At 45.1% G+C, this 22,732-nt stretch overlaps 1 protein-coding gene across 1 annotated transcript; it reads right to left on the reverse strand.

Moving 5' to 3' along the window:
• Positions 1–253: 253 nt before the first annotated feature.
• On the reverse strand, positions 254–21,929 carry LOC308330978 (uncharacterized protein; the record flags this gene model as incomplete). Its single annotated transcript, XM_080786047.1, has 5 exons — positions 21,833–21,929; positions 18,568–18,719; positions 17,700–17,813; positions 1,607–1,723; positions 254–416 (listed from the first exon to the last, which is right to left on the reverse strand). Exons 2-5 carry the CDS (start codon positions 18,699–18,701, stop codon positions 254–256), a joined length of 528 nt encoding a protein of 175 aa, XP_080642173.1. The 5' UTR covers positions 18,702–18,719; positions 21,833–21,929.
• Positions 21,930–22,732: the final 803 nt, after the last annotated feature.

Consider the following 22,732-nt stretch of genomic DNA (forward strand, 5'->3'; position numbering starts at 1 on the left):
GTTAAAACGCTCTTCTTCCAAATTCCAATCATCGCCACGGTCAAATCCTACCTCCCCTAAAAACAGCTGGAGATGGTTATCCATGCTTTGATTTCATCATGAATAGATTATTGCAACTCTGTATATTGGCATCGACCAGGCATCACTCAGGCGTTTACAGCTAGTGCAGAACACAGCTTCCCGCCATCTCACCGTCAGTAAAAAATATGTTATAGTGTATATTGTATAGTGTTATAGTGTATATTGTATAGTGTTACAGTGTTATAGTGTTGTATATATTTATAGGAGGGTTGACATACTGTGAATCAGGAGGTCCAGGTTCGTTACTGAAGTCAGGAGGATTTCCTGGTTTAGACCAGTCACTCTTCACAGACAGAAGGCTGGGAGTTGGAGACTCTGCTCTGTGGTGGACACTTCTGGAATCATACAGACAGAAAAAACAATACATAAACAATAGAGACAGTGAATAATACTACTAGAAATAATACTAAGTAAATAACAAGACAGTAATTAGCATAAAAGTAGCTTGTATTCCATGTAGTACAAACGGTGCAATGGAATGATTTGCCCAAGGAGATAAAGACAACACACTTAAAACACTTAAAACTTAGGTCAGGATTGAGATGGCGTTTTTAGAATCCTGAATGGGTCTGTTGAATTGAGCAATTTTAACAGTTATCTCTTTCACACATTCCGACCAGGATTACTGCATGTTTTTGTGAGGCTACCTACCCTAGGGGTCACGGGGAGAACATGTGAGGGTACCTACCCTAGGGGTCACGGGGAGAACATGCGAGGGTACCTACCCTAGGGGACACGGGGACAACATGCGAGGGTACCTACCCTAGGGGACACGGGGAGAACATGTGAGGGTACCTACCCTAGAGGACACGGGGAGAACATGTGAGGGTACCTATACCCTAGGGGTCACGGGGAGAACATGTGACGGTACCTACCCTAGGGGTCACAGGGAGAACATGTGAGGGTACCTACCCTAGGGGTCACGGGGAGAACATGTGAGGGTACCTACCCTAGGGGACACGGGTGAACATGTGAGGGTACTATACCCTAGGGGAAACGGGGAGAACATACAAACTCCACACAGAAAGGCCCTTTCGCCAACCCCGCCTCGGGTATGGGCATTGATGACGCAGAGGAGAGAACACGCCCCCAGCGCCCCCAGCGGGAATCGAACCCAGGATCTTCTAGCTGTGAGGCGACAACACTACCGACTGTGCCACTGTCCCCTCTCTTGGTTTTATTTTTGATAAAGATTTTAAAATTAATACACAATCAGCTCCGTCGTTAAAACTCTCTTCTTCCAAATTCCAATCATCGCCACGGTCAAATCCTACCTCCCCTAAAAACAGCTGGAGATGGTTATCCATGCTTTGATTTCATCAAGAATAGATTATTGCAACTCTTTGTATATTGGCATCGACCAGGCATCACTCAGGCGTTTACAGCTAGTGCAGAACACAGCTGCCCGCTATCTCACCGTCAGTATAAAATATGTTATAGTGTATATTGTACAGTGTTATAGTGTATATTGTATAGTGTTACAGTGTAAATAGTGTTGTATATATTTATAGGAGGGTTGACATACTGTGAATCAGGAGGTCCAGGTTCGTTACTGAAGTCAGGAGGATTTCCTGGTTTAGACCAGTCACTCTTCACAGACAGAAGGCTGGGAGTTGGAGACTCTGCTCTGTGGTGGACATTTCTGGAATCATACAGACAGAAAAAACAATACATAAACAATAGAGACAGTGAATAATACTACTAGAAATAATACTAAGTAAATAACAGACAGTAATTAGCATAACAGTAGCTTGTATTCCATGTAGTACAAACGGTGCAATGGAATGATTTGCCCAAGGAGATAAAGACAACACACTTAAAACACTTAAAACTTAGGTCAGGATTGAGATGGCGTTTTTAGAATCCTGAATGGGTCTGTTGAATTGAGCAATTGTAACAGTTATCTCTTTCACACATTCCGACCAGGATTACTGCATGTTTTTGTGAGGCTACCTACCCTAGGGGTCACTTGGAGAACATGTGAGGGTACCTACCCTAGGGGTCACGGGGAGAACATGTGAGGGTACCTACCCTAGGGGACACGGGGAGAACATGTGAGGGTACCTACCCTAGGGGACACGGGGAGAACATGTGAGGGTACCTATACCCTAGGGGACACGGGGAGAACATGTGAGGGTACTATACCCTAGGGGACACGGGGAGAACATGTGAGGGTACCTACCCTAGGGGACACGGGGAGAACATGTGAGGGTACTATACCCTAGGGGAAAGGGGGAGAACATACAAACTCCACACAGAAAGGCCCTTTCGCTAACCCCGCCTCGGGTATGGGCATTGATGACGCAGAGGAGAGAACACGCCCCCAGCGCCCACAGCGGGAATCGAACCCAGGATCTTCTAGCTGTGAGGCGACAACACTACCGACTGTGCCACTGTCCCCCCTCTTGGTTTTATTTTTGATAAAGATTTTAAACTTAAAAAACAAATCAGCTCCGTCGTTAAAACGCTCTTCTTCCAAATTCCAATCATCGCCACGGTCAAATCCTACCTCCCCTAAAAACAGCTGGAGATGGTTATCCATGCTTTGATTTCATCATGAATAGATTATTGCAACTCTGTATATTGGCATCGACCAGGCATCACTCAGGCGTTTACAGCTAGTGCAGAACACAGCTTCCCGCCATCTCACCGTCAGTAAAAAATATGTTATAGTGTATATTGTATAGTGTTATAGTGCATATTGTATAGTGTTACAGTGTTATAGTGTTATATATATTTATAGGAGGGTTGACATACTGTGAATCAGGAGGTCCAGGTTCGTTACTGAAGTCAGGAGGATTTCCTGGTTTAGACCAGTCACTCTTCACAGACAGAAGGCTGGGAGTTGGAGACTCTGCTCTGTGGTGGACACTTCTGGAATCATACAGACAGAAAAAACAATACATAAACAATAGAGACAGTGAATAATACTACTAGAAATAATACTAAGTAAATAACAGACAGTAATTAGCATAACAGTAGCTTGTATTCCATGTAGTACAAACGGTGCAATGGAATGATTTGCCCAAGGAGATAAAGACAAACACACTTAAAACACTTAAAACTTAGGTCAGGATTGAGATGGCGTTTTTAGAATCCTGAATGGGTCTGTTGAATTGAGCAATTTTAACAGTTATCTCTTTCACACATTCCGACCAGGATTACTGCATGTTTTTGTGAGGCTATCTACCCTAGGGGTCACGGGGAGAACATGTGAGGGTACCTACCCTAGAGGACACGGGGAGAACATGCGAGGGTACCTACCCTAGGGGACACGGGGAGAACATGTGAGGGTACCTACCCTAGAGGACACGGGGAGAACATGTGAGGGTACCTACCCTAGGGGTCACGGGGAGAACATGTGAGGGTACCTATACCCTAGGGGTCACGGGGAGAACATGTGAGGGTACCTACCCTAGGGGACACGGGGAGAACATGTGAGGGTACCTACCCTAGGGGACACGTGAGAACATGTGAGGGTACTATACCCTAGGGGAAACGGGGAGAACATACAAACTCCACACAGAAAGGCCCTTTCGTCAACCCCGCCTCGGGTATGGGCATTGATGACGCAGAGGAGAGAACACGCCCCCAGCGCCCACAGCGGGAATCGAACCCAGGATCTTCTAGCTGTGAGGCGACAACACTACCGACTGTGCCACTGTCCCCCCTCTTGGTTTTATTTTTGATAAAGATTTTAAACTTAATAAACAATCAGCTCCGTCGTTAAAACTCTTCTTCCAAATTCCAATCATCGCCACGGTCAAATCCTACCTCCCCTAAAAACAGCTGGAGATGGTTATCCATGCTTTGATTTCATCAAGAATAGATTATTGCAACTCTTTGTATATTGGCATCGACCAGGCATCACTCAGGCGTTTACAGCTAGTGCAGAACACAGCTGCCAGCCATCTCACCGTCAGTATAAAATATGTTATAGTGTATATTGTACAGTGTTATAGTGTATATTGTATAGTGTTACAGTGTAAATAGTGTTGTATATATTTATAGGAGGGTTGACATACTGTGAATCAGGAGGTCCAGGTTCGTTACTGAAGTCAGGAGGATTTCCTGGTTTAGACCAGTCACTCTTCACAGACAGAAGGCTGGGAGTTGGAGACTCTGCTCTGTGGTGGACACTTCTGGAATCATACAGACAGAAATAACAATACATAAACAATAGGGACAGTGAATAATACTACTAGGAATAATACTACGTAAATAACAGACAGTAATTAGCATAACAGTAGCTTGTATTCCATGTAGTACAAACGGTGCAATGGAATGATTTGCCCAAGGAGATAAAGACAACACACTTAAAACACTTAAAACTTAGGTCAGGATTGAGATGGCGTTTTTAGAATCCTGAATGGGTCTGTTGAATTGCGCAATTGTAACAGTTATCTCTTTCACACATTCTGACCAGGATTACTGCATGTTTTTGTGAGGCTACCTACCCTAGGGGTCACGGGGAGAACATGTGAGGGTACCTACCCTAGGGGACACGGGGAGAACATGTGAGGGTACTATACCCTAGGGGACACGGGGAGAACATGTGAGGGTACCTATACCCTAGGGGACACGGGGAGAACATGTGAGGGTACCTACCCTAGGGGTCACGGGGAGAACATACAAACTCCACACAGAAGGGCCCTTTCGCTAACCCCACCTCGGGTATGGGCATTGATGACGCAGAGGAGAGAACATGCCCCCAGCGCCCACAGCGGGAATCGAACCCAGCATCTTCTAGCTGTGAGGCGACAACACTACCGACTGTGCCACTGTCCCCCCTCTTGGTTTTATTTTCGATAAAGATTTTAAACTTAAAAAACAAATCAGCTCCGTCGTTAAAACTCTCTTCTTCCAAATTCCAATCATCGCCACGGTCAAATCCTACCTCCCCTAAAAACAGCTGGAGATGGTTATCCATGCTTTGATTTCATCAAGAATAGATTATTGCAACTCTTTGTATATTGGCATCGACCAGGCATCACTCAGGCGTTTACAGCTAGTGCAGAACACAGCTGCCCGTGAAGAGATGGATGGGAGAGGGAGGGACTGAGAGTCAGGAGACCAAATTATTAATCCTGGCCCCAGGACAATGCATGAGTTAAAAATCACACCCATGTGAACTGAGGTGCTCTTGTCATTATATATCATCATACGTCATATTTGGTGGACATTTGATCTAATCTCTTTCATTCTCAATAGCAAATATTGAGACCTGTGGGGACAAGCTGTAGCAAAAAAGGGAAGGGAAAATGTTTATGGTGGACTGAATAAATTGGCATACAAAGTTAATTTTAAGTGCAATGTGTTAAAAAAGAAAAACGAGGCTTTCTCCATGGTCTGAATAAATAAGTTTCATATTTTATTGTTAAACCTTAACCCGGCATGTGATGAACTCTGCAGTGCTCAGTGCTCAGAAATGCAATGTCTTAATGCCACGGTTAGGTATGCACGTGACTAATGCACTGAAATGGAGATGTTTACAAGTGTAAATTGGTCTACTGAGTTATACTGTTTTATTAATACAATGTATTGCGTGATATATATTGTCTGTGCTCCTTACATTTTGGGTAGGTGCTCCAAATGTTTTGCTAGTGCTACTAACTTTTTAATTTGGGAGCACTGGTGCTACCAAGAAAAGTTAATTTCGAGCCCTGGGTTCACAGACATGCCGGTCTGACAGACAGACAGCAATCACTAGGGCTAATTAGCCCTCTAAAAAAATAGAAGTCCACATTATGGCATCAGTGCAATTCGGCCAGTCATAGTTTTAAGCCAGATCACCTTAATTCATTATAATATGGGCAAGAGCAACTGTGTAGGCTGTAGGCTACTACAATGTCCCACGAATCATTTTAATATGACGACGTCATATGAAATGAACCTGCACTTACATCTGATATATATATATATAGGCCTATAGGTGTCCATGATCAGAACACATCCATTCTGCATTCAGACAGATGACAGTGAGATGATATCAATCTAAAAGACGGATGAATCAATGCAGCTCTGATTAAAAAAAAAAAAATCGGATATCTATTTTACCTCTGCTATATTTTTCATCCATGATTCAGTGTCAGTCTCTCTCCGCCTATTTATGGTTTTTGCTCTCTTACCTGATAAAACGTGAACCTAGTGTGTCCTTGAACAAACTAAAGCTAAGAATAAGAATGACAAAAGAGTTTCTGTTGCTCTTCAATTAATAAAACGGTGGCATAGTCCCAGGTTTATTCACTCAATAGGGTAGGTTGTACAACATTGATACCTTTCACACTTTAAATAGTGCACCTCAAATAATTAATGGTTGTATGTCTTATAAAGTAATAACGATAAAGAATATTCTATTGCCAAAATACTGTGTGGCTGATTCGGCCTTGGTCACAATTACACCAGCTTCCCTGAATAACACGGGACCTAATCGTAGCTTGAGAGGACGGATAAATACGATATCATTACGCATCTCCTTTACACCTGTGCGTACATTTTCGTTGTGAATGATGACCAGGGTGTACTATATTGTATAGTGTTATAGGTCCTCATTCACAACGGAAATGTACGCACAGGTGTAAATGAGATGCGTAATATCCTACCTCTCAAGCTACGATTAGGTCCCGTGTTATTCAGGGAAACTGGTGTAATCACTTTGTGTGGATCGCCGGATGTACCCGTTCCGCATTTTTACCAAGCGATTCGCCTGGTGTCGCCCTGTTTGATGGAACATCCACGCCCATTCCACACCATATAAGGCAACAGGAAATATCAAAATACGTCATCATAGCCTGCACAGATCAAGTTATACAACAGTGAACTGCGATGAGCTTGTAGAGCAGTTACTTTTGACAGGCAGGTCTCTGCACAGACAGATCTTCAAGCAAACAGCGCAAGTTATATGTAGGCCTATATAATTATAAACAAAACTTGCCAACTTGGCACGCATTGCTTCAATCATTGTTAAATAAGTTAATAAATTACGTTAATAAGTTAACTGATGTTACAGTTACTGTTACTTTCACTGTTTCACATAATGAGAAAGAAGTTAATTTGTACAGTTCACCACACGACCAAATACTATATTAAAACTCGCCAATGATAAAAGCCCTTACTGATGAATTGCCATGCACTGCAGGGTTATAAAATCTGATCATTTTCCTTTGGCCTATTTGATTTATTGATTACTGGGGTGATTGATTCCCTGCCCTGCACTGTCTGATTTGGAAACACAGGACATATTTAATCCACCGGACCATGCGGTTTTGGCTCTTTTTTTATTTTGGGATTAATCCGTTTTTGCACTATATTTCATCCGATCCAACATCAAGCCTGATCAAGGTAAGAGTTGGATATATTCTGTGTGCCACTGGGGCGTCCGCATGTGACCAATATACATTATTATAAAAACGGCCTACTGCAGGCATTACTATACACGAAACAACGTGAGATTTGTACAATGCAGATATAAGTGCATGTTCTTATTATAGCCTAATTGTGAGTTTGTTTCTTAACATGCAGCCGATCCACAAGCTCACAACGCGTTGCACTGCGAGTAGGCTAGAAGGCTGCTGAGATCGTGAGCCGCATATACTGTATCCTAATAAATAAATAAAAAGGCTCAGGCTTGCAGTTTCTGTATGGGACTCTAGGCTAACTTCATTGACCAATGCCTCTAGAATGCATGCATATACAGTAGGCATACTGCATATGCATGACAGATATATAAGTGATACTTGGCTTTTATATACGCTATCGTTTTTAATGTGCTGACCAATGTTGGGGACACATGCCTAGATATTTTATCTGAGATTTGGGAACTTTTTATTGATTGAGCATGAAGACTAAAGCCTTCTGAATAAATATACGCAGGCCGTATGCCCTTTACACCACCCTGGAGCTGACACGGATATCAGCAGAGTTTCTGTCCAACCAACGTCACCGTCAAGTTCACGGAGATGGCCATGAATTCCCACGAAATTTGGGAATCCACGTAAATGCCTGTCCACTCAAGCTCTGCTCACGATATTAGCATAAACGCCGTTGTGAATGAGGACCATATAGTGTGTATATTGTATAATGTTATACGTCGTCATTCACAAAGGCGTTTACGCTCATAACGTTACGTAACGTGAGCTTAACGTGAGCGGACAGGCATTCATTCGGAATTCATGGATATCTCTGTGAACTTGACGGTGACGTTGGTTGGTCGGAAACTCCGCAAAAACCTCTCACTATGGCGTAGAAGGCATACGCTTGCGTATATTTATTCAGAAGGCTTTAGTCTTCATGCTTAATCAATAAATGGTTCCCAAATCTCAGATAAAATATGTAGGCATGTGTCCCCAACTTTGTTCAGCACAAAGAAATGATAGCCTATTCATAAAAGCCGAGTGCACTTGTATGCACTTGTATGCCTAAATGCATGCATTCTAGAGGCAAGTTAGCCTAAAGTCCCATACAGAAACTGCCCCTGCAAGCCCGACACCTTTTTATTTATATATTAGTGTAGTGGGTTGAGCCTTACGGGTTGCCCCTAGCAACGCCACGCCTACATCCGCGTCAGAACGATTTATGGGAGCCGTGAGCGGCTGGCGTGTAGGTGACATTGTTTGTCTGTTTGTGCGGGGAGTCGTAAGCAGGAGCATCTCGGGACACAGGTATGGTGCCTACACTTAATGACTGTCGCTGCTTGGCGTTCTTTACTATTACTATACTTACTACTTACCTAACTCTGCAGGTGCTCTCGGCAGACCCCTGCTTCCGTGTTAATATTCAGCCCGCTCGTGCCGTGGGCACGTCTGCCCTGAGGCGTAGTGCTGTGCTGTTGACGGAGAACTAGGTGGCCCACGCTGGGTGTCCTCCGCCTGTTATGTGTGCTGTCATGTGTGCTTAAACCTTCGATTAGAGGTAAGGCAGTTGCACTGCAGATTAATGAGTTGCATTGTTTAAGCAAGTTATTAATTATATGTTCTTGTCTTGTTAGGCGAAGCCCTGGTTTGCCTGGCTGCTGCTGTTTTTGTCCTCTTTAATTTGTTTATGATTTCGTTTTGTTTTGTTTACTCTGTTTATTGTTTGGTGCAAACCTACAGCCTCGCATCTCAGACTTGATGCCCCGTTGATAAGTGATTGAGTATAACGGAAACGGTTAATGTAATATTGGGCTCTGCCTCAGTTTAATTATAGTAGTGCCAGTAGCTAAGAGTGCTATAGTTGTAGTCCCGACAGGTGGTGGTTCACATAGTCCAGTAGGGTTGTCTTGGGGTTTAGTCAGAGTGCATGCTATTTGTTTGATGTTGGACCTGTGCTGTGTATATAATTCCTTTTCTATCTTTTTTGCAGTGTTGTGCTGTGAAGTGTGCGTCCTTGGTGGCGGTGATTGTTTCCCCTCACCCCCTCACTCCCTGCCTTCCTCCTGTCAGTAAGGACACCTTAGCACCCCATGGCTACTGGTATTTGTAGTTTTAAGATATTAGGCTATTGCCTTTTTAGATCCTTTTGATATGATCATTTTGATATTGACCGTATGATTAAAGTCTTTTAACATTTTGTAGTAAGAGTAATAAAACAATCTATATTTCAAACTGGAACTACACTTCTCTGCTTCCCTTTTTTATCATTGCCCAGTGGGCTATTACATTATATTATTCTCTGGGTGCAACTCCCAGAGTGGCGTAGTCTGGTATTCTGTGTCCGGGCCTTAGTGCCCTGGTTACAATTGGCGTATGTCGGCAGGACGAACTAACTGTAAAAGCAGAGACGTGTCATTTCCAGTAATTTCTGTTGGTTTGCACTTTTCTTTTGTTTCTTTTGGTTATATATGTTCTTGAGTTTATTTAAAGGTAACCATTGTAAGTTTGTTTTAAAAGGACAAAAACAGCAGTTTGCTTTGGCTAGGAGCCACCTGTGGATATCTGCCTGGTCATCATGAGCAACGAACAAGACCTGCGGGACCTGGTGATACAGCTCAGGGCCGACAGGGAGAACCTTGTGCAGGAGCTTGCTTCGGTTAGAGCTGGGAACTCTACCTCTGCTCCAGCTAATGGAGATTCCAGCCCTTCTGGCCGCCCTGACCCACCTGTGGTGGTCCCTGACCGTCTGCTCTATGCGCCCAGGGAAAGGAAGTGCCCCATGTTTCGTGGGACAACGGGGATAGGTATAGTAGAATGGGTCGAAGAGGTCCGTGCTAGCATGCGGGCCCGACGTCTAGCCCCATTAGATCAGGCCTACTTCATTTATGACCATTTGGAGGGGCCTGCCAAAGACGAGATTAAGTATAGGCCTGAACAAGATCGTGAGGATCCTGAAAAACTCTTATCTATTTTGCAGGAAATGTATGGATGTGCTTTGTCTTATGTTGCCCTGCAGAAAGATTTCTTTTCTAGAAAACAGCTTGATGGTGAGTCACTGCAGGAGTACTCGCATGCTTTATTTGAACTTATGGAAAGAATCATGAGGAATGCTCCTCAGGCCCTACCTAACTCAGCTGTCTTATTGCGAGATCAATTTGTTGAACATGTTAATAACCCTGACCTCCGCAGGACCCTAAAGAATTTGGTCCGGGCCAAACTAACAGCTACACTCCTGGATGTACGAGGTGAGGCCATCAGATGGGAGAGGGAAGGTGCACTGCCAGAAGGTAGGCCACGTAGCTTCTCAGTCCCCACAATTTGTGCCACCCATACAACTCAGATGTTTGACAAAGCTAATGTGCCACCCCAAAATGAGCTGGCTGAGATAAAAGAAATGTTTAGAAAACAACAGGAACAACTTAATCAATTCTCTGAGCGCCTTCTGCAGTTACAGAACCCTCCCAGGTGGTCTCAGCCTCAGAATAATGGACCTGTGATTTGTAGACGGTGCCAGAAGCCAGGCCATTTTGCCCGTGATTGTGACAACGAAAGGGCCCCTTCTCAGGCACCACGCCCCCAGTATCGTCCGGTGCAACAGTTTGCCTCAACCAACCAGCCGTCGGGAAACTAACGCCTTCTGTTTTACAGAGCCACAATTCAGAAGGGAGCATTACAGGCTCAGATGAACAGGCCGTTTCCCAACTTGTACGTCCATGTCCACATGTCACTGTAGGTATGGGGGGAATAGAGGTGAAATGCCTCCTTGACACCGGGTCCATGGTCTCTACTATCAGAGAGTCCTTTTTCCGTGAGCATTTTAGCAACTCTACTCATAGCTGCCAGTGGTTGCAGTTGACGGCAGCCAATGGACTTAGCATCCCATATGTTGGCTATGTAGAACTCGATGTTTGTGTACTGGGTATAGTCGTTCCTAAGAGGGGCATCTTGGTTGTAAAGGACCCTCCTGGGTCCTCTAGAATGGATGCCCCTGGTGTACTAGGCATGAACGTAGTCCATGAATGTTATGCTGAACTGTTTGGTAAACATGCTTCCTCCTTGTTCGACATTCCACTGGTGAAAGAGGCTCCAGAAATATGGCAGAAAGCCCTACAGCAGTGCCACCAAGCACAAGACCAACCAGCAGCACGTGACAGCGGAGTTGCTAGGGTGAGAGGGAGACGGCCAGTATACATACCAGGGGGGACAGTTAAGTTGGTAGCAACAACTTGTACTCAAAAATGCTTCCCCTTTCCTCATGCTCTGTTTGAACCCTTCACTAATTATGATACCCTCCCCTCAGGCGTACTAGTATCTCCTACCATGGTCACAGTGCATCGTGGTACTGCATATATTCCAGTGATAAATGTTGGAACCACTGCTGCTAAACTTTACCCCCGTTCTGCTCTAGGAATGCTGACCCATGCCCAGATAGTGAGTTTACCTGCAGGCATCAGCGAGGTCCCCCAGGTGCCAGAAGGGTTGCGTACTGAGGTCACCATGAGTTCTCAGGCAGGGAAGGTGAGCAAGATATCAGATACCATACAGTCCCTCGAGCTAACACACTTCCCAGAGGCAGAGCAGGTTAAGGTCAGGTCCCTATTAACCAAATATCAGTCTGTCTTTTCAACTGGGGATGGGGATTTGGGATGTACAGACCTTATAGAACATGAAATACCACTGCTAGATGAGGTGCCAATGCGACAGCGCTTTAGGAGAATTCCCCCCTCAGATTACGATTCTGTGAAGGCCCACATTAATCAGCTGTTAGAGGCCCAGGTGATCCGGGAGAGTTGCAGCCCATATGCGTCCCCCATAGTCCTGGTCAAGAAGAAGGACGGCAGCCTGCGGATGTGTGTAGACTACCGTCAGCTCAACAGTAAGACCCGCAGAGATGCATTCCCCCTACCTCGGATAGATGAATCCTTGGATGCCCTGTCTGGTGCACGGTGGTTTTCAACACTGGATCTGGCGAGCGGCTATAACCAGGTACCCGTAGCGGAGAAGGACAAGTCAAAAACAGCCTTTTGTACTCCCTTCGGCCTATTCGAATTCAACCGCATGCCCTTCGGCCTCTGTAATGCGCCAGGTACATTCCAGAGGCTGATGGAGCGCATCTTTGGTGCCCAACACTTCCAGACTCTCCTATTGTATTTGGATGACGTCATTGTTTTTTCATCCTCAGTAGACGAACATCTGGAGCGCCTGGAGTTGGTGCTGTCCCGTCTACAGCAAGAGCAGTTGAAGGTGAAACTAGAGAAATGCTGCTTCTTCCAAACAGAGGTAAACTATCTGGGACATGTGATCTCAAACGAGGGGGTGGCCACAGACCCAAAGAAGATTGTAGCAGTAAAAGAGTGGCCAAGGCCCTCTAGCGTGAAGGAATTGTCCTCATTTCTGGGGTTCTGTGGCTACTATCGCCGATATGTGGATGGCTTTGCCAAAATTACAGCCCCCCTCAACCGTGTAAAAGCAGAACTTACAGACCCCCACACAAAGAGACCATCTCGCAAGTTAATTGGAGAGCTGTGGGATGAACATTGTGAGAAAAGCTTCCAGGAACTTAAGTCCAGATTAGTCAGCGCCCCGGTGTTGGCCTATGCTAACTTTTCACTGCCCTTTATCCTGGAAGTAGATGCCAGTTTTAGTGGCTTGGGAGCAGTGCTATCCCAAGAACAGGAGGGGAAAGTAAGGCCGGTAGCCTATGCCAGTAGATCTCTGAGTCCCTCAGAAAGAAACATGTCGAACTACAGTTCAATGAAACTTGAGTTTCTCGCCTTAAAATGGGCCATGACGGAAAAGTTCAGGGAGTACTTGATAGGTCAGAAATGTGTGGTATGGACCGACAATAACCCACTCAGCCATCTGAACAGTGCAAAGTTGGGTGCCGTAGAACAAAGGTGGGCCTCAGAATTGGCAGTGTTTGACTTTACCATCCGCTACCGCTCAGGCCGTTCTAATGCTAATGCTGACTCTCTCTCCAGGCAACATCCCAGCACTCTTCCAGCTCTGGGGACCGCCCTCCCTGACTCCCTGAGGTACGGAAACACAGAAAAGCCATTACAGGTGACCCAGAGGTCGATATCCGCCCTCCCCTCTCACTCTCCGGACCACCTGATCTCCCTCCAGCGAGCAGACCCGGATCTGGGGGCCTTCCTCCCGTTTTGGCGCCGTGGCAGTGTCCCGGATAGGAGCGAACACCAGGCCCTTCCAAAACCAGCACGAGAATTGGTACGGCAGTGGAAGAGGCTGGTCGAGAAGGAAGGACTCCTGTACCGCAGGGTCTTGCGTCCGGATGGTGGTGAAGCAGTCTACCAGCTGCTGTTACCCGTATCCCTGAGAGAGGAGGTTCTCCAGCAATTACATCAGGGCCATGGACATCAGGGGGTAGAGAGAAGACTGCCCTGGTGAGAGAACGGTGCTTCTGGCCGGGTTTGTATCAAGATGTGAAGGACTGGTGTAAACGGTGTGACCGATGCACTCTAGCCAAACCTACACACCCGACTGTGAGAACACCGATGGGACACCTGTTGGCTTCCAGACCAAATCAGATTCTGGCCATAGATTTCTCCCTGTTAGAACGTTCCCATGATGGAAGAGAACAAGTCCTCGTAATGACCGATGTATTCTCCAAATTCACACAAGCGGTACCTACCCGGGATCAACGTGCATCCACAGTAGCGGGGGTGCTGGTCCAGGAGTGGTTCTACCGGTTCGGTGTCCCGTCCCGCATACACTCAGATCAGGGCCGTAACTTCGAGAGTATGCTGATCCAACAGTTATGTAGTGTATACGGCATCCAGAAGACCCACACCACCCCGTATCACCCCCAGGGTAATGGTCAGTGCGAGAGGTTTAATAGGACATTGCATGGACTGTTACAAACACTCCCACCTGACAAGAAGCTTGATTGGCCCCACTACCTCCCACATGTCACCTTCTGCTACAATACCACCATCCATCAAACTACTGGTGAGTCACCACACTTGTTAATGTTCGGGCAAGAACCCTCACTCCCGGTTGATTTCCTCCTTGGCAGAATCCGGGAACCAGTGGGTGGCGCCGTTAACGACTGGATGCGGGAACACCAAGCACGTCTGCAAACTGCCTTTGATGGTGCTAAGGAGCGGATCCAAACGGCGGCTCGCTATCGAAAGGAGCGGCATGACCAGCATGTGTCCGGCGGCAGTTTGGCAGAAGGTGAGATAGTCTATCTGCGAGACAACGCTGTGCGAGGGAGAGCGAAGATCCAAGACACCTGGGCCCCCCTGAAGTATCGGGTCATTAAGGCTCCTGTTGATGGGGGAGCAGTGTACTCCATCGCCCCAGCGGATAACCCAGCAAAGGTCAAGCATGTCCACCGAGTCCACCTGCGGCATGCCCCTCAATCCACTTCTCCCGTTGAGATCGACCCGATGGAGCCAGAGACAGCCCCCGCTACTGTGGAGGGTGAAGACCAGAGTGGAGAGTGGTGGATTGCCCCCCAACCGACCATGGAAACGGTGACCCTGGTAGCCCCGGATCCCCCGGTTGCCCCCTCTCCGCCACATACACCAGCAGGGCCAGCCGCCGTAGCCACCACGTCTGAAAACACGGATGCTGATCCCATGGAAGACTCCAGTGGCATGGGACCGAGTGCCGTACGAAGAACTCAACGTGAGACAGCGGGGAAGCATGCGAACCCCCACCATCTCCCTGTAGCGGCAGGCCAACGAGGGACGACAGCTGCAACCTCTCGGGTCCCTGGGTCTAGTAGTAGGCACTCCATTTTTAGGCCCTGGAAACAAATTTAGATTTATCGTTGGGACATCGATAAGAAGTAGGGGGTAGATTGTAGTGGGTTGAGCCTTACGGGTTGCCCCTAGCAACGCCACGCCTACATCCGCGTCAGAACGATTTATGGGAGCCGTGAGCGGCTGGCGTGTAGGTGACATTGTTTGTCTGTTTGTGCGGGGAGTCGTAAGCAGGAGCATCTCGGGACACAGGTATGGTGCCTACACTTAATGACTGTCGCTGCTTGGCGTTCTTTACTATTACTATACTTACTACTTACCTAACTCTGCAGGTGCTCTCGGCAGACCCCTGCTTCCGTGTTAATATTCAGCCCGCTCGTGCCGTGGGCACGTCTGCCCTGAGGCGTAGTGCTGTGCTGTTGACGGAGAACTAGGTGGCCCACGCTGGGTGTCCTCCGCCTGTTATGTGTGCTGTCATGTGTGCTTAAACCTTCGATTAGAGGTAAGGCAGTTGCACTGCAGATTAATGAGTTGCATTGTTTAAGCAAGTTATTAATTATATGTTCTTGTCTTGTTAGGCGAAGCCCTGGTTTGCCTGGCTGCTGCTGTTTTTGTCCTCTTTAATTTGTTTATGATTTCGTTTTGTTTTGTTTACTCTGTTTATTGTTTGGTGCAAACCTACAGCCTCGCATCTCAGACTTGATGCCCCGTTGATAAGTGATTGAGTATAACGGAAACGGTTAATGTAATATTGGGCTCTGCCTCAGTTTAATTATAGTAGTGCCAGTAGCTAAGAGTGCTATAGTTGTAGTCCCGACAGGTGGTGGTTCACATAGTCCTGTAGGGTTGTCTTGGGGTTTAGTCAGAGTGCATGCTATTTGTTTGATGTTGGACCTGTGCTGTGTATATAATTCCTTTTCTATCTTTTTTGCAGTGTTGTGCTGTGAAGTGTGCGTCCTTGGTGGCGGTGATTGTTTCCCCTCACCCCCTCACTCCCTGCCTTCCTCCTGTCAGTAAGGACACCTTAGCACCCCATGGCTACTGGTATTTGTAGTTTTAAGATATTAGGCTATTGCCTTTTTAGATCCTTTTGATATGATCATTTTGATATTGACCGTATGATTAAAGTCTTTTAACATTTTGTAGTAAGAGTAATAAAACAATCTATATTTCAAACTGGAACTACACTTCTCTGCTTCCCTTTTTTATCATTGCCCAGTGGGCTATTACATTATATTATTCTCTGGGTGCAACTCCCAGAGTGGCGTAGTCTGGTATTCTGTGTCCGGGCCTTAGTGCCCTGGTTACATTAGGATATTTCTAGCATGCGCGATTGTGCTGCTCACTTGACAGCTTTCTACTTGCAGTGCAACGCGTTGTGAGCTTGTAGATCGGCTCTCGCTGACTCACGCTGCATGTTAAAAAACAAACTCACAATTATAATAAGAACATACACTTATCTGCATTCTGCACTGTACGGATCCAACGTTGTTTAGTGTAGTAATGCCTGCAGTAGGCCTATTTAAATTGTTTTGTTATGGAGCTCCTTTGAGTCAGTCTGACTGTGTGTGTGTGTGTGTGTGTGTGTGTGTGTGTGTGTGTGTGTGTTTGTGTGTGTGTGGGGGGGGACATCATGCAATGAACCTGCACTGACGAAGAGGATCTGACAAAGAGGATATAGGCTACCCGCCGTACTGTATATGGTTGAACATTTAAATAGCTATATGCCTACCTGTCCATGATCAGAACAAATCCATTCTCCACATGGCATTCAGACAGATGACAGTGAGATGATATTAATCTATTCCCTGCATGAATCAAAGCAGCTCTGATAACAAAAAGTATCAGATATCTATTTTACTTCTGCAGGCGAGTGTGCAATTGTTCTTTTTTATATAACCCTGCAGTGCATTCATCAGTAAGGGCTTTTATCATTGCCGAGTTGTAATATAGCATTTGGTCGTGTGCTGAACAGTACAAATTAACTTCTTTCTCATTATGTGAAAGTAACTAACATCAGTTAACTATTAACGTTCTGACATTTAACAAGGGGTGAAGCAATGCGTGCCAAGTTGGCAAGTTTCGTTTATAATTATATACAACTCACGCTGTTTGCTTGAAGATCTGTCCGTGCAGAGACCCTCCTGTCAAAATTAACTGCTCTACAAGCTCATCGCGTCTGTTGTATATAATTTAAAGTTTTGGAATCCTCTGTGCAGGCTATGATGACGTATTTCGAGATTTCCTGTTGCCTTATATGGTGTAGAATGGGCGTGGATGTTCCAACTAACCAAGCGACACCAGGCGAATCGCTTGGGAAAAATGCCGAAAGGATACACTCAGCGATCCGCACAAATGAAGTGATTAAACCACGCAGGTTCCCTGAATATCACGGGAGCAAATCGCAGCTTGATCGGACGGATAAATACGATATCATTACGCATCTGTTTACGCATCAGTTACGCTGTGGCGTATTTCTCCTTTGTGAATGAGGAGAGGACCATAGTGTGTATATTGTACAGGAGGATTCACATACTGTGTGTGTGGAGGTCCAGGTTCATTACTGAAGTCATGAGGAAGTCCTGTAGACATGTCACTCTTCATAGACATGTAGCTGGGTGTTGGAGACTCTGCTCTGCGGTACAGACTTCTGGAATCATAACATTGTTTGTGTGAATGACATTGTCAATTCTTTTTTTTTATTCGTGTTATTGTTACATTTCATTTTATTTATACAAGGGTAACATCTTTTAGTTTCCTCTCACAACATTGCAGCGAAAAGAAAACTAAAATTGCAAAAAACATTATATAAATTGTTATGTTGTGGTTTTACTAGGCATGTAAAATACTGTAGTTACAGGGCCTGGCCAAGAGGGGGCACAAGTACACCAGATTAGGACTAGGCAGTCAGTAGGAGGCAGAGCCATATAGATTAATCTTAAATCCCTTTATTAGTACAACATAAACATTACAGAGACTTTAGTTGTCACTGTACAATACTTACTAAATATACAATACAATAACGGGTGATAGTTTAAACATGGCTTTTTGCATACTGTACATATTACTGTTCACATACTATACATGCACACAAGCAGCCAGCCTGTCTACTGAACACCACACTGATTTCTACCACTTCATTCACAAACTGCACACACAGTAACTTACAATCTGTAGATTAACTTTGAACAGGATTGATACAACATTATTAGATGTTACGTCTTGTTTTTGTCATTCATGTAACTTATTAGCATGAGATCACATAGTTGTATTATAGTGTTGTGTATATAATGCTGCTGCATTGTCTGAAGGAAGCCAAGTTTTACTCTTATATACCTGTAGTGTACACAAGATGGAAGAATAAAGTACAGCATTGAACCTTGAATTGTATAGGATTTACATACGTTGTATCTGGAGGTCCAGTTTCATTACTGAAGTCAGGAGGTTCATGACTCTTCATAGACACAGATGGAGGCCCTGCTCTGTGGATGTGATGTTTGTCAGCTCCTTCCTCCTCTCTCTCCTCACACCGACTCATCTTTGGTCTTCAGGAAACCTGTCAAGATTACAGTCACAATACACCAGGAAACAGTCAATGCTGGCCTAGTCCAGGCGCATGCCACATAATGCCACATAATAGGCTCTTATTGTCACTCTCGCTCGTCGCTTGTTCGAGTCCCGTTCATGACGACCTTTGCTGCATGTCTCTCCCCTTCTCTCTCTCCCTCTTTCCTGTCTGTCTTCACTGTAACTATCAGCAAAGGCACAAAAGCCAAAAAAAAATCTTAAAAAAAAAGAGAGGAAATGTTTGCTGTTTGCAAAATCTCGGCCACTCCCTGACTCACACTGGCTCAAGCCAGCATGGTGGTGTTACGGTGGAATTGGTGACCTGTGGAAATATGTGACAATCGTGTAGACTCTACACGATTGTCACATATTTCCACAGGAAATACACTGTAGACAATCACATAATGTCAGTGTCTGAATGTAAATCGTTGCAGTTTGTTTATTAGCAGAGTTCAATCTAGCGGTATTCTGGCAACGTATTTAAAGACTTCCATTATGTGAAGTCCACAAGATGGTCACATATTTCAGCAGGTCACATATTTCACCATAACACCATAATGCCACGCTGGAGTGATGGAGTGGCCGAGATTTATGGTATTGGAATTTGGTTCTAGATTTCAGCGTAAGCCAATCAGAGACAGACACAAACGTATGTTTTCTCATGCCAGTAAATCTCATTTGAATTGATTTGACATGAGTTGAGTCTTGCCTTCTGGGGAAAGTACTCACTCACGCACGCACACGCTGTCTGTCACTGAGGCATGCATCACCATAGTTGTGAGGTGATGCACAAAAGCTGTCATGTGACAACATTTCACATGGAAACCGGTTGTAACATAACACCACCGCTGTGTGTGGCTGTGTGTGTGTGTGTGTGTGTGTGTGTGTGTGTGTGTGTGTGTGTGTGTGTGTGTGTGTGTTGTGTGTGTGTGTGTGTGTGTGTGTGTGTGTGTGTACACAGATACAGGGCACTAGGACAGCAAAGCACCTTGATGTGCTTTGACCTTTGTCCAAAAACTTTAAAAAAATGTAAAAACAATATGGTCATAAAGGTGATATCACTTTGTATATAATCCTCCCTACTATAGAGTGCACACACACACACACACACACACACACACACAGCGGTGGTGTTATGTTACAACCGGTTTCCATGTGAAATGTTGTCACATGACATCTTTTGTGCATCCCCAGTTAACCCCTGGGGTAAAAAAAACTTTAGATCCAGCCTTCATCCAATCCTTGGTGCACGTGCTGTTGGCCTGTTGCACGTCCCCCCACTGTAGAGCGTGCACATGTGCACATCATATTACCTGGGTGGACCAGGTGTTTTTTATAAATCACCAAAATCACTGAAGGCTCCTTTAAGCAACGTGAGAAATGAGAGAGAGAGGGGGGGAGGGAGAGAGAGAGAGAGAGAGAGAGAGAGGGGGGGGGGGAAGGGAGAGAGAGGGGGGGGGGGAGGGAGAGAGAGAGGGGGAGGGAGAGAGAGGGGGGGAGGAAGGGAGAGAGAGAGAGGGGGGGGAGAGAGGGGGGGAGGAAGGGAGAGAGAGAGAGGGGGGGGGGGGAGGAAGGGAGAGATAGAGAGAGAGAGAGAGAGAGAGGGGGGGAGGGGGAGAGCCCCCCAGAGATGTTTATCATTATGATTGGGTGTGTCTGGAACCCTATGGCTATGTGAAAACATGTGAACTTTTGAATTTTTTGACAAACGTGGTGTCTATTTTAAACACATTGAAATGCTCTGATGTATGATTACATCTATCTAGAACACTCTAATATACACATTCCTATTGATACAGATAGGAGTATTAAATAATGAATGCACAGAATCTCTGTACGTGCATAGACACGTCCATCTAGTAGACGTATCTCGAAAATCGTCCAACCGACCAACTTTAAACTCAGCATGTGCGTTGCTGCTGACTCCAGGTACATGTTTATGTCCAATGTCGAGTTGATTGGATAGGTAGTTGTCCAGAACCACCTACAGTATGTACGCCCAATCGCCCATAGGTGTTGGCGTAACAGTATAGTATAGTATAGTATAGTATAGTATAGTATAGTATAGTATATGGAAATCACAATTCACAATAATATAGCTTAAATAACTGTATATAGTGTGACATTATACTTTGTCTCTCAGCTGGGCAAACATGTAATGACAGAGGGTCCTTAGCAGGCTAGGAATCTCAGTGTAGCCCGTGGCCACTAACTTTATGACCCACAAAGAAATAGTTGGGGGTTGTTTGCCATGTTAGGACACACCTACTGCATGCACCTACATGCCTCTACTGCCTCTCCTATATCGCCGCGCCTGGTGTGTGTGCGTGTGTGTGTGTGTGTGTGTGTGTGTGTGTGTGTGTGTGTGTGCGTGCGTGCGTGCGTGCGTGCGTGCGCGTGCGTGTGTGTGTGCACGAAGTAAAGAACGATAAGCATCTGATGATGTGGTTTAGGGTTTTGTAATAATGGACATTTACTGGAGTTGGAACTAGACATGGACATGGAACTAGACTTTGAAGCATTCACTCAACTCACCATACCATACCATTGAATCACCATGCTAGGTTCACCATACCATTCAATCACCATACCATTCAATCACTGCATGCTAGGTTCACCGTACCATTTTAACAAGTTTTCAAACATTATATTCCAGACAAATTATTTATTTTACACAAATCCAGTATTTTCTTTCTCCTTTCATTTTATTTTCCTCTTTTCAATTCAGTAGCAAATTACTGAAAGGACTTTTTTGTCATTACTTATTTTAGAAAGTTCCTGTATTGTATTATTTATTACACTCCCTGTGCTGTTTGCATCACGATTCAAGTTGTGATCTAATAAAATGTAGTCCTACTAGAAATTACCAGGAAATTAGCCTACATCTGGCCACAAACGATCACGGGATCTACTGAATGTAGTGCATGTTCGGACTAACGGGACTTCGGATCTATGGGTAGTTCCCCACATATGGTATCCCCTCTTCACATTCAGTAGATCCTTTAAGGGGTTTGTGGAAAAAATACATATTTAGCTACCTGTTGGAATGCCCCCTAAAACAGACTAGACATTAGTTCCAGTAAAGTGATTAAAAACACCTACCCGATATCAATCTTTAGGCTTGAATCCAATGTGGCAAAATGGAGTGCATGGTGTTCAGTTCTCTCTGTTGTTGTTGTGTCAAAATGGTCGACTGTTTTAACACACAAAGAAGGGAGTGTCTAGAGACCAAAGTCACCAAACTGGTTTTGGGTCTGTGCACGAAGTAAAGAACGATAAGCATGAGTGATGATGATGTGGTTTAGGGCAGTGTTTCCCAACCTGTGCTCAGTGTTGCCAACTTAGCGGACAAATCGTGTTGACAAGCGCCAGAGATATAAGACCCTAATTTTTCTTAATTTTCTTTCTCAGCCTCAAATCCGCTAAATTGTCAAAACTAAAAGTGGTCGGCGCGTCAGGCTCAGTGGCTTCCTAAATTCCTCGGCTCGGTTCCTCCTTTCTTGCTCTGCCTCTGTGACAGAGCAAGAAAGGAGGAATAGTCGGGGATCCAGTCACCAAAAATTTGAGAGGACCTGTGATGTCACGCTATACTTTTTTTTTGTGTTTTTTCTATTAATTTGGTCATTAAGGTCCATAGAATAAGAGGGCTGCTCTGCCGGAAACATCGCGAAAAAAAGTTATGGCTATTTTAGTATAATGAAGCCTTTATTTTTTTGCCCATTTTCGCCTATTGTAAAAAACTAGGTTTCTTTTCTTAAAGTGCTCAGTAGGTTGTGTAGGCTGTCAATAAATGATTCCCAGATACACAGAACACATATGTGAACAACACCAAGTCCAGAAATACACTCACAAAGCCTTTCCAAATGATTTATAGCCATTTTTGGTACCAAAAATGCATCCGTTTTTTGCATTTTTCCCAATACTTTCATCTTTACTTCAATAGTAATCAACTTTGCCATGGGTTATGACATCAGCCAATGTGTCATTCTTTTCATCTTTTCA

This window comes from Protomyctophum bolini (genome assembly GCF_963924005.1).
Source record: "Protomyctophum bolini genome assembly, chromosome: 16".
In the NCBI taxonomy this organism is placed as follows: Eukaryota; Metazoa; Chordata; class Actinopteri; order Myctophiformes; family Myctophidae; genus Protomyctophum; species Protomyctophum bolini.